Raw genomic sequence first — 12,023 nt, forward strand, 5'->3', positions numbered from 1 at the left:
TCCTTGCTGGTGTGGGCCGGCGTTGACCGAGGGCGTGCGGTGCACCTGGGCCCGTGGCCTTGGTTTTACAGGCAAAGCCGTGGGGAGCGGGTTTTATTACCCCATTTACCCAGGGTCAGAGAAGTCAGGTCACCGTCCAGAGTCATCCTGGGACTCGGGCCTGCCTCTTGCTGGCCACTGGCTGAGGCTCACCCCAGCTCCTCTGGGAGCGTGTGAAGCAAGTCTCCGTGGGCTGCCCGGGGCCAAAGACCTCCCCATCTGGGCCCACATTCGGAAGGCCCCGGCCGCTCTGCTGTGTGTGCGTTTTCTCTGTTTAAGATTCTGAGTTGGTTGGTGTTTACGCCTGGAGGAAAGGACCCGCCCTGGTGAGGGCCCTGCTTGGGCCCCCTCCTGCCCTCCCCAGACTCCAGAGCAAGGCTCCCTCAAGAGACCAGGCCCCTACCGTGGAATTAGGTAGCTGGTACCCCCGCCTGTGCTCCTCCCTGCTCTGCTGGGGCATCAGGGGGTGGGCGCGGAGGGGAAGGAGGTGGCGTTGGGCGCAGGAGCAACCTCTCCCTGTCCAACGCCCTCCAAATCTGCCATCAGACGGGACTTGGAGAAAGCATTATATTTAAAAGCCAAAGAAAGGTTTTCTGCCCCTGAGAGACATGTTTTAGGCTCCTGGGAGGCAGGGCACAGCCACCTAGGCTTTCCCATGGTAGGGAATGCAGGATGGGAGCGGCAGGGGCTCCTCTAGGAGACACAGGTCAACCCCCAGTCGTGCTGTTTTCACCAAGTCTAGAGTGGGTGGCTCTGTGCCAGGTCGAGTCACCCATATGTGGCACCTGCACCCAGAGGTGCAGTGTCCAAGTCCATGATGCATGTAAGGGCCAAGGGGCGAGCTCCCTGGAGCAGGGCTGAGGGTGCCTGGGGCAAGGAGCTGGCTCTGCTCCTCCTGGGCCCTTACGGCTCCTGACACCTGCGACCACCTGTCTCTGCAGGAGATAGCAAGAGAGTTGGAGCTGCCGAGAGCTCCCCTGTCTGCCCCCGGATGCCCAGTCCAGCCTCTGTCCAAGGTGACCTGCAGCTGTCTGCCAACGCACCCAACCTGGCTTCCTGCGATCAGCCTATGACCATCCAAAACGCTATGGCCATCCTTAGAGACCTCCGCCAGCAAATCCAGGCCGGGCTGGAGCTGGCCCGGCACCGCCACCCCAGGGGAGGGCCAGAGCTGGGGCGGTCAAAGCCATGGCTGCAGGACCTGGCGGGGAGGAGGCAGTGGGGCCCCTGGAGCACCCCAGACGTGCGGGGCTCCTTCTCCAAGAGTCCTCAAGCAGGGATGGAGGGGAGGCACTCCTCCTTAGAGAGGCCTGGCAGCTTCCCCACTGGGCATCGCTGGAGCACCCTGGCTAGGTGGGAGTCCTATCCCCAGCAGACTGGAGCGGCCCCAGGACGGAACCCCTCCTTCCAGAGGCCCGGGAGCCCCCCTGAGAGGCTGACCTCCTTGCCTCAGCGGCCCTGGAGTGCCTCGGCCGGGCAGGCTTCCAGGTCCCAGCAGACTGGAGCGGCCCCAGGACGGAACCCCTCCTTCCAGAGGCCCGGGAGCCCCCCTGAGAGACTGACCTCCTTGCCGCAGCGGCCCTGGAGTGCCTCGGCCGGGCAGGCCTCCAGGCCCCAGCGGACCTGGGCCACTTACGAAGACTGGAAGAGCCCCGCCCGAAGACCCTGGAGCCCTTCTGCCCAGAGGTCCCGGAGTGCCTCCTCCACGCAGGGCACTGGCACCCCATGCAAGGGCAGAGGCTCCCTCCTGCCGCCCTCCGGAGTGGAGCACGGCTGGCTGAGGCCCGCCAGGGGCGCCCCTGGGAAGGAGGACAAGGTGCGGGTGCCGCCACCCTGCCCGAAGCCCCGGGGTGCCCTGGGCCACCCCTACAGCACCGAGGTGCTGCGGGAGTTCATGCGCCAGAAGACGTTGGCGCGGCAGCGGCAGGCCCTGGAGGAGAAGGCCTCGGCCGTGCGGGCGCTCGAGCTGAGGAACCAGAGGCTGCAGGAAGTCTACAGGAAGCAACGGGAGGCCGTCCTCGGCAAAGCCGTCCCTGTGGTCTCCCAGACGACCCCCGGCATTGTGACCTTTTTCCCGCACTGTGCGCCATCCAAGGTAGGTGCTGGGTTCGGGTGAGGACGCGGTGCCGGCCAGCTCAGCCCCTGAGCTCCCGGCAGCCCCAAATGCCTGCCTCCCCGGGGCTGGTGGAGGAGGGAGCCACTGCCTCTGCCCCAGCCCTAGAGAGGGGACCCCCATGGGGTCCAGCCTGAGCCCCTCTAGAGGGCAGGGCTAGTCCTGGGGCTAAGAGACTGGTCTCGGGGTCTTCCGGTTGGGACGGGGATCTCACTGTACTCTCCTCTGCTTTAGGGCCTGGAAGCTCCCGGGAGCCTGGGGTCGCCTGTGCTGGAGTGGAGCAAGGTGACCTCTGGCATGGTGCTGGGGGACCAGGAGGCCCGGGGCAGGTGGGTAGGCAGGCGGGGGGCTGCCGCTGCTGGGTGGGGCTCCCTCTGCCCAGAGCGGGTGATCATGGGGGGTGCCGCTTCCCACAGCACATTTACAGTGCACGATGCGGGGGCATCGGGCCATCCCCCCCTCTGCTCACAGAACATTTCAGCACCCCAAAGCAAACCCCATACCCGTCAGCAGCTCCCCAGCAGCCCGCCTGCGTTCTGCCTCCACAGAGGCATCTGTGGGGACCGTTCCTATGAGCGGAGTCCCACAGATGTGGTCGTTGGGGTCTGGTTTCTTCCTTGGGGCGTGTTCTCCGGGTTCACCCCTGCTGTAGCGCCTGTCAGGCTCTCCTTCCTTCTTCACGGCCAAATAGGACTCCACCGGATGACACTCCACACACTGTGTCCATTGGCTGGCTGGTGGACCCTTGGGCCACCTCCCGCCTTGGGCTGCAGTGAATGAATGGTTTGAATACCCATCTTGTGTTATGGACGTGGGAGTGGATTCACCGGGCGCCTCTATAGGGGAAGGCTGCGTCTCACTTTCGGGGAGCCGTCCGGTGGTTTTCCTCACCGGCTGCGTCGTTTTGCATCCCTCCCTCAGCAACGGAGGAGGGTGCCAGCCTCTCTGTGCTCTGCCTACCCTCCTTTTCTGTTTTGTTCTCTCTTGTTTTTGTTGTTTTCACGATTTTTTTTTTTTTTTGAAGATTGTATTTGTTTATTTGACCGAGAGAGACAGAGAGCGCACAAGCAGGGGCAGGCAGAGGAAGAAGCAGGCTCCCCACCGAGCAGGGAGCCCGACGCGGGGCTCGATCCCAGGACCCTGGGACCATGACCCGAGCCGAAGGCAGACGCTTCACGACTGAGCCACCCAGGCGCCCCTCTCCCTCCACATTTTAAAGGCATCGTAGGGGAATACACATAACATGGATTTACCATCTTCACTGCTTTTAAGTGCCAGTGCGTGCGTTCACACTGCTGTGCACAGTCCCCTCTGTCCGTCCCCAGCACATGGACACCTTCCCGCACTGGACTCTGTCCTGTCAAACCCCCTTCCCGTACCCCCGCCCCCACTCCCGCTCCCCACGTGTGTGGGTCCCACTCCGCTCGGGCCTCCTGGGGGTCGATCGTCGGGGATTGGTCCCGCACTCCCAGGTTCATCCACGTTGTAGCTGGTGTCAGGATTCCTTCCTTTTTATGGGAGAGTGGTGTTTTTGTTGTTGTTGAGTTGTAGGTGTTCCTCATACGTCTGGGCGTCGACCCTTATGAGATCCGGGCTTTGCCATCATCTCCCCCCTCCTGGAGGCCACCTTCTCACTCTGTTGACTGTGTCCTTCCATGCACACTTGTGCATTTTGAAACACTTTGGTTGAGCTCTTTTTTTCTCTTGTCGCCCTGGCTCTTGGTGTTAAACCCCAGGCCTCGGTCTCTCTCAGGCCGTGTGTGGCCCCTGGTGTATAGAGGCCCGTAGGCACCCCTCTGGCCAGAGACAGTCACTGCAAACGGACGCACTCCTTCACAGAAGCTGCGCCAGGCTCATCCCTGCACACACGTGTTTTGAACACGCAGCAGAGGATGCATGCGCCGGACCTGACCCCCTCTGCCTTCTCTCCCTGCAGCTTCTGCTTGTGTTTGAACAGAGCCTTGAATCACACTGACACTCTAGAGATGGACGGCCCCCAGGACGGCTGGGATGGTGCCCCCATGCTGATATCCGCCCGCTCCTCCCCGGGCCCCCTGAAGCTCCAGGACCTGACCACCCGCCCCCCGCGCCCAGGCATGTGCATCTACCTGGACCCCGAGGAGAGCGAGCGCCTGGTTACACCGGGGCCCCTGCACTTCCGCTACAAGCAGGCTCGGCTACAGGCGCTGGAGACCATGGCCAACGTCCTGAAGCAACGGATTGACATCCTCACGGCCAAGCTGCACAGGTCGGAGGCACCGGACACTCTCGGGGACCCGGTCTCAGACCTGTCACTCTCACGTCGCAGCACTGTGTCCACAGCCCCGGTCTGCTCTGGAGCCCTGGTGCCCAACAGGAGCGGAGGGGCCCCCTGGGACTGGGCAGACATGCCGGCCGGGACACTTGTCCCTCCCACCTGCTTCCTGGACGGCAGGACTCTGCCGTGGAGCCCCGACTGGGAGCGGCGACAGAGCGTGAGCCCAAGAGGCCACTACGACAGCAAGCCCCGAGGTAGGGCTGGGGTCCGGGCTGCGAGTGACCACCAGCCCCGCCAGTGGCCAAGGGGACCCCGCTTTCTCCCTGCACCTCGGCTTCTTCTCCCTAAAGGGGACATAACGAGGACAATACCACAACAGGTGTCTGGGCCGCCTGAGGGGACGTCGGTGGCAGTCCTGGCAGAGCCTGGTCATGCGCTAAATCTTCCATCAGCTACAGACCTTGTCAGCACCCTGGCCCCGGCGGGGGGAGGGGTGAGGCCTGGCCCTGAGGCCCTTCCAAAGAGGGGCAAGAAAGTGGACACGGCCCACCAGGCCCCTCCTGCCGTGGGGGCTGGGGGTGCCCCTCCCTCCGCCCCCACCCCCACCCGCCAGGGGTTCCTCCCCTCCTGCCAACTCCTGGGGTCCATCTCTCCAAGGTTTCATTGAGGACGGGCGTTTGGAGCTGGATAACAGGCTGGCAAGAAACACGGCTTCCTTGCAAGCCCTCGGCCCCTTCATCGGGAGGTGAGCCTGCGCGCCCCCCCCCGCGCCCCCCCGTGCCCCCCCGCGCCTCGGCCAAGCCACGAGCCAGCGGCAGTGCACAGCTGGTGCACAGGGGTCTGGGTGCAACCGGGCTGCTGGAGGGTGACACAGCTGCTGACCTGACCGCGAGAAGCCCCCAGACTTGGGTCAGGGCCTGCTGGCTCAGGCGCTGGCCACACGGTGGCTCAGAGACTCCACTCCGGCTGGGCCGTGGGCAGTGGGCTCCTGACCCAAGGTCCCCACTGATGGGGGCGCAGTCCCCGAATGCCCCCTTCCGCACGCTCCTCTGCATTGTCTCCCGGCCCCAGGCGGACACTGTCGGCCACACTTGTCTGTGTGATCGGCGGGTCCCCTCCCCCCCAGGTCCTGTGTCCCGCGTCTAAGTGCTCAGGACCACCCACCCACAGACCCTGCACCTTCTCATGGCTCTCGGCCCCAGCAAGGCCTGAGGCCTTCGGGGGCCCCTTCGTGCAGGCCCTGAGTCCAGTTGGTGGAACAGAATAATGGCTGCCAGCAGGGGGCAGCATTGGGCTGGACGGCTGGTTCTCCGCCGCCTGTGTCCCCGACCCGGAGGAGTGGTCTGGGAGGGGAGAGGCCCCAGAGGTTGACGGGTTCCCCGGGGCTCCAGGCAGACACCCCACATCTGCGCGTCCCCCTGCTGGACTGTGTCCACAGCCCCAGTCTGCTCTGGAGCCCTGGTGCCCAACGCAGCAGGGGATGCATGCGCACCCCTCACAGACCCAGCCGCCCACAGCGCCGGGCATTCCCACACCCAGGCGCTGCGTCCTCCCAGCGCCCCCGGCTCTGACCAGGCTGTGCAGAGTGCTGTCCTGGACGACCCAGCAGCCTTGCTGTGCAGGGATCAGCACCCAGGGACTTTGCGGGCCCCTCTGCGTCCAGAAAAGCTGCCTGGCCTGTCCCTTCCGAAAGAGCAGTTGCTGCTCCCAGGTCACAGCTCTGTGCCCCCTCGTCCAGCTTGTGGCCCTCCCTCCACTGCCCCAAGCTGGTGCCCCCCAAGTTCTCCAGACCCAGGGCCTGGCCCGTCTTGCTGCCTCTCAGGCCAGTTTCTGAGTTGGGGTGGGGCCGTGCCCCACACTGTCCATTCCCTGCTGGCACCGTGGGGCTCCGTCTGGTTGGGGACCCAGCCTGTCCCCAGCACGGCACGGTGAGGATGCCGGCTCCACCCTCCAAGGGCCCAGCATCTGGGGAAGGAAGGGGAGGGGAGGGCACGCCCCCGCAGGGTGCCTGTCCCCACCCGCAGGCCCTCTGCACCTCGGGCAGTGCCATCAGCACTCTGTGAGATGTGTTCTCGTTCCCATTTTACAGATAGGAACACTGAGGCTCAGAGAAGCACAGTGACATGTCAGGATCACATAGCTCGTGGGAGGTTCTTCCTCCCTGCGCATTCCCTAGTCCGGTACTCGCAGACTATGCCCTGAGAACTCGTTAGACATGCAGAGTCCCCGGCCCACCCCGGCCCCCCTGCACCCGGTGCGTGAGGCCAGTCCTTGGGATCTTTTGAGAACCACTGCACTGGGAAGTCTAGGCCTGAGGTCCACAGGGCCTGCGGGCCCCTGCTTGTCCGTGGACAAAGCTGGATGGGCAGCCAGCCATGCTCATCCTTCACGCAAGGGGGCAGCAGTCCTGCTCACATGGCAGAGTCAAGTCGTGTCCACAGAGGCAGAGGCTGAGTGGCCTGCAAAGCCCACGTGTTTGCCGTGTGTCCCTTTATGGGATGTGTTTGCCGACCCTGGCTTATTGAACGATGGCTGTGCGGGCATTCCCTTCAAGGAGAGCCGCCGAGTGCCCCTGCAGCGACCTGGTCTCTCCTGTCCCCTGATGGTCGCGCACTCCGGCAGCAGCCCCCGCCCCATCCCGGGGTCTACCTGGATTCAGCCCCTAGCCCGTCCACTGCCTCACCAGGGCTGCTCCCTCTTTCCAGGACCCTCTTTCCAGCCGTCTCCCCTGCAAGGCCAGGGGCTGCAGGGTGGGGACCGGGCAGTCACATAGCAGGTGCTCCGCAAACACTTGGGGCGGCTGGAGGAGGGCCATGCCCGCCCCCCCCCCGTCAGTCTCCACGGCCCATGGGTGTGTCCTTAGTCACTCGGGCAGTCCTGAGTCGCTGTGCGCCAGGGGGACAAACGTGACGTGAGGCAGAACTGTGTGCACCGCAGACACAGGCGCCCTGTTCACACAGTCGTTTCCCGGGCGGGGCTCTCCCGGCCTACTGCTGTCTCCAGAAAGGCCCAACCTGACGCCTTCCTCCCAATCCTGCCCGTGACATGTGCTGGCCAGCCTCAGGGCAAGGGGTTAGAGTGGCCTGAGCGGGGACAGGCCTCCGAGTCCAGCCGGCCGGCTGTGACCCCTGCGTCCTCGGGCACCTGGCTGGCTCAGGCTCCATCTGTGGGACGGGGCAGCGTTTTGGGCCATGAGCAGGTGGTGGTGAGGGTTAGGGCTGGTGTGTCCACCCCTCTCCGTTCTGGGCCTGGTGGACAGTGCCCCTTAGCAGATGGTAGAGGGAACGACAGAGATGAAGAATGTGCTCTGTGCCCCTCATTCCCAGAGTGGCTGTTTTCCCCCAAAGGGCCTGGCGTGGGAGCAGACCCAGAGCAGGCCCAGGCTTCCAGGCAAAGGGCATTCTTGTCTCAGCGCAGTGCCCAGCAGTGGTGGTGGAAGCCAAGGCTCAGCTGTCTGAGCTCCTGAGGGCTGCTGGTCCCTGGGGTACCAGTGCGGAGCCCCCTGCTGCCACTCACAGATGACGCCCCCCCAAGCTGGGGGACACTGCTGGTGTCGGCATCCATGGGTGCCACCTGCTCACTGCTGCCCTCCTGGTCCTCTGGTCACAGGCCCATCCCCCTTAGGCCTCTGGTCCTTGGCTTCAGCCTGGGACCTTGTGGGTCTGAGAGCTGCGTGTTCAGGCCGAGGGAAGCTGGGTTACCTCCCCCCACCCCCCGCCAGCCCTGCAGCTGCCTCGTACCGCATGGATGTTCCTGCCCGACTCTGCTCACGTGTGTGTTTGTGTGCCCCTAGCTCACTCGGGGTGCCAGCCATGTTGGACCCCACCTGCGGCTCCCTGCAGCTGGAGGAGATGCCGTCGGCCAGAGGGGCGGCGGGCTTGGTCACACCCTGGACCGCGCGAGGCTGCGGTAAGGGCGAGCCTACGGACAGGCCCTGGGCTGGCTGGTCGGGTGGCCGGGGAGGTCCGCTGGGGACCCCCTCCACTGCCTGATGCTCCCGTGTGGTCCTACGGGTTTAGAGAGATCCTTTTCTATGTGGAGAGTGTCCACGCGTCAGTATTAAAGTTTTTTGGAGGCTTTTGGGACCCAGTTGCTGGCTATGTGCTCTTGCCACGCCTCTGTTGTGACTGATACTTGGTCCAGGGGGGCCGTTGACGGCCCTGCTCCCGGACCTCTTCCTCGAGCACCCGCCGGCCCAGGCTTCTGCCTTTCCTTTTGCTTCTGAAGGGTTTTGTCCTGGGTTTCAGATGAGGAGACTCACCCAGGACCACAGGGCTGGTGCAGAGCGGGGGGTGCAGGGGTGCGTGGGGCGGTACCCTGCCTGGTGCGCCAAGGGGATGGTGGACTGTGGGGTGCTCCACTCAGGGAGGGGCAGCCGGAGGGGCCTGGCACAGTGGCTGGGGATGTGTGTAGAAGGCGGCCCACTGGGGGTGGGGGGTCTGTGCCATCTTCATCCCACGGCCAGTCTCTCCCACCTCCCCTGCCTCGTGCTCTGGGGGACTCTCCAGCCTGTGGTGGGGGCTGCTGGGGAGCCTCACACCTGGCCCCGCGTCTCCCTGTCTCCCGAGGCACCAGGAGCCTTAGCAGCCAGCCTGCTAATTAATTTATTTGCTCCTCTCTCTGCTCTTCCAACTTGTACCCACTGAGCACCTGCTGTGCCTGGTGCCCGAGATCAGGCCCAGCCCTGGAGGCACCTGCTTTTAGTGGGGGAGGCATCAGAAGATGCTCAAGGCAGGGCACACAGCATGTCAGGTTCCGAGCGATAAGTGACAAGGATAGGTGACCAGCTTCCGGGTAGGGGTTTCCACCGTGTTTCCAAGTCCCAGAGAGTGCGGCCCAGAGAGGGGCAGCAGGAGGCCGAGGGGCACCCAGGGATGAGCCGGGACTAGGGCTTGGACGCAGGTGCCAGCACTCTGTCCACCCCTGCTGCTCTTCTGGAAGGCTGGCTGAGCCAGGGGATGGCTGGCCGCTGTGAGGGTCAAGGGTGAGTCCTAGCCACCTGGAGGTGCCTGCCTCCTGGCCAGGATCCTGCAAAGGGGGTCAGGCTCTGGCCTTCCCTCCAGAGTGGGCAGCCCTCTCTTTAGTCCTCAGCCCCATTTACCATGCCTGCAGGGCCGAGCAGCCAGAGTGGCTCCTTGCTCTTGGGAGGGACGTCCACGGTGGGGGCCCCGGTACCAGAGGCCCCCCGAGAGGCTCCAGCAGGAACGAGCACTGCTGTCGCTGCAGTGAGGTTGGGGTGAGGACCCCGGAGGCACTGGCTTCAGTGGCTTCAGGGAACAGTGGAGATGGCGCCCCCATCCATCACCTCCACACCTGGGGTCCTGGCTCCCAGGAACCTGGGCACAGATTTATGTTCCCGAAAGCTGGGAAGAACACAGGTGGCCCTCGCCTCTCGACCGTCAAGTGGGGTGACGTGAAGCTCGGAGTTGAGGCAGAAGGCACGCGTCCCTGCCACTGCGGGGCTCTCAACTTTTAGCGCTGCTGTTAGCAGTGCTCTCTCCCTCCGGCCCTCCTGGGACGCCCGGCACACCTGCGCTCCCTGCGCGGTGTCTGCCCACGTGGGGGGGTCGGCATCTGCGGGGGGCAGGCGGCCCTACCTGGAGCCCATGGGGAGGGGTGTGAGAGCGGAGCTAGGGCAGAGAAGGGGAGCCTCTCCACATCCCAAGGGGAAAACCACCAGGCACTGGTTGGAAGGACAAAACACCTGCATTGTGGACTCCCACAACCAGGGGTGAGCTTCCCCACGGACTCATTCCGGGGAGCGGCGGTCAGTGGGTCCCCTGGGCTCCAGGGCAAGGACAGGCCCTCCTGCAGAGCTGCCCCTCCCCGCAGGCCCCTCTCAGCTGGGCGAGGGGCTGGGCCGAGTTAGAGGGGGCACCATGCCACCTGCTGTGGGGCCTCGGGGTCCCTAGGCCTCCCACCCACACTGGCCATGCCTTCCAGAGAAAGGAGACAGGGCAGAGCTGTCCCAGTCCCCTGCCCCGTGCCACATCCACGAACGGCCCTCCGGCAGCCTCGGAGTCTGGTCTGGGAGGAGCTGTTGGCCAGGGGCCCTGGTAGCTTCCACAGGCTGAACCTGAGCCTTCTGGAGAAACCTGCCCCTCTCCCTGGCTCGGCCTCCAGGCTGCCTCTCCAGGAGGTGGGAAGCAGGATGGACGACGGGGTGGAGGCTCACCCCAGCTTCTTGGTCCCTCCCGCGTCCCTCCTTACACTGTCTGTGGGACAGGGCCTATGTCTGTGCCGAAATCCTCTGGCAGGATCTCTTTACCCTGAGGCTGCAGGCAGCCCCCAGGACTCATTTGAAATCTGAGCTGCCCCCGCCTACAGTGGCTGAGAGCAGGATCTCAGGTAGCCAGAGACCAAGCAACGAGCACACCCAGTGTGCGTGTGCCGGGCTTGCATCCGACACCTCCTCCAGGAAGCCTCCCAGATAACACAGGCTGGGCCGGGTCCTGCCGCTCACCCGGTCATAGCTTGCTCTGCGGGCCGTGAGCACCTGAGGGTCTGGCTCTCCCTGCAGTTCCAGCCGCGGCCCGCCACGTGTGTGTGCCTGGGAAATGTTTGCCAAGAGTGTGAGTGAGCCAGCCACGCGATCCAGGGGAAGCCGGGCCGTTCTGCTCCGGAGGAGAAGCACTCCTGAGCATCCTGAGTGCCGGGGCCAGGCACTGTGTGCCCACGTGGGTCTCACTGGTCTCAGCGACTTGGGGGAGGTCCCATCCTCATGCCCCTGCTTATGGAGGAGCCTGGTGTTCAAAGAGGCACCATCACCTCGAGCCAATTGGTGGCAGAACAGGGGTTTGGACCCAGTTTTTCCTGCTGGGGGCAGTGTTGTCCAGTAGACAAACGTCTAGACCAGCATCACCCAATAGTGCTTATTTTCGAGACCACGTTGTCCGGTGGAACCTTCTGGAAGGAGGGGAATGTTCTAGATTCTGGGCTATCCAGTATGGTAGTCATCAGCCACATGGCTGTCTAGCCAAGGAATGGGGCCGGCAGGACCGAGGGGGGCGTGTTAGGTTTAGTTCCTTTTCATTTAATGTCAGTGGTACGTGTGGTGGCCGGCGGTCGGGCCAGACGGGGAGACTTTAGCTCCGGGGAGGGGGGCGCTCCCACCCAGGGCGCGGTGTCCTGTCAGCTCCTTCCGGCTTCAGGCCCTGATTCCCCGAGCTCAAGCCTCATAACTGAGAACACGCTTGTCGTGACAGGCCCGCCTCGGGGACAGCTCGGAGCTCAGGGCCATGGAGCCCGTGTCTCCATGGTGACCGTCTGGGGTACTGACATGTGGGGCCAGAGATAACAAGGAACACCCCTCCCCCAGCCTTCGAGCCTCCCGGGTGCCCGCAGGACGGTCCGCGGGCGCTCGGGCTGGCGGGGCCGGGGGGGTCCTGGGCATTTTCTCTGGCTCCAGCTTCTTTCCGTGGCCACAAAACAAAAGCAGAGGAGGATGTTTCCTTCTCGAGGGAACTTCAGCTCAGAAGAGACGCTTCAAGCCTTTCTCCGCAGTGGGTCTCCATTCCCCGTGGAGGCCAGCAGGACGGAAGGGCTGCCCCACGCTCAGCACACGTCAGGTGGCCGGAGCCCCTGCTTCTCCCCCGGGCTTCGTGCTTCAGAGTT

General features: G+C 64.3%; 1 protein-coding gene across 5 annotated transcripts in view; it reads left to right on the forward strand.

Moving 5' to 3' along the window:
* The window catches only part of CCDC187 (coiled-coil domain containing 187), a 41,633-nt gene that overhangs the window by 12,399 nt on the left and 17,211 nt on the right, over positions 1–12,023 (forward strand). For 3 of the 5 annotated variants that reach the window (XM_027616807.2, XM_027616808.2, XM_027616810.2), the window contains exons 5-10: positions 319–453; positions 981–2,134; positions 2,387–2,481; positions 4,089–4,663; positions 5,067–5,154; positions 8,203–8,318. In XM_027616807.2, coding sequence (XP_027472608.2) covers positions 319–453; positions 981–2,134; positions 2,387–2,481; positions 4,089–4,663; positions 5,067–5,154; positions 8,203–8,318 — 2,163 coding nt within the window. The remainder of the gene's footprint in view (positions 1–318; positions 454–980; positions 2,135–2,386; positions 2,482–4,088; positions 4,664–5,066; positions 5,155–8,202; positions 8,319–12,023) is intronic. The other 2 variants (XM_027616811.2, XM_027616813.2) reach the window with 1 other exon arrangement.

The sequence above is a fragment of the Zalophus californianus genome, chromosome 13 (genome assembly GCF_009762305.2).
Source record: "Zalophus californianus isolate mZalCal1 chromosome 13, mZalCal1.pri.v2, whole genome shotgun sequence".
NCBI lineage: Eukaryota > Metazoa > Chordata > Mammalia > Carnivora > Otariidae > Zalophus > Zalophus californianus.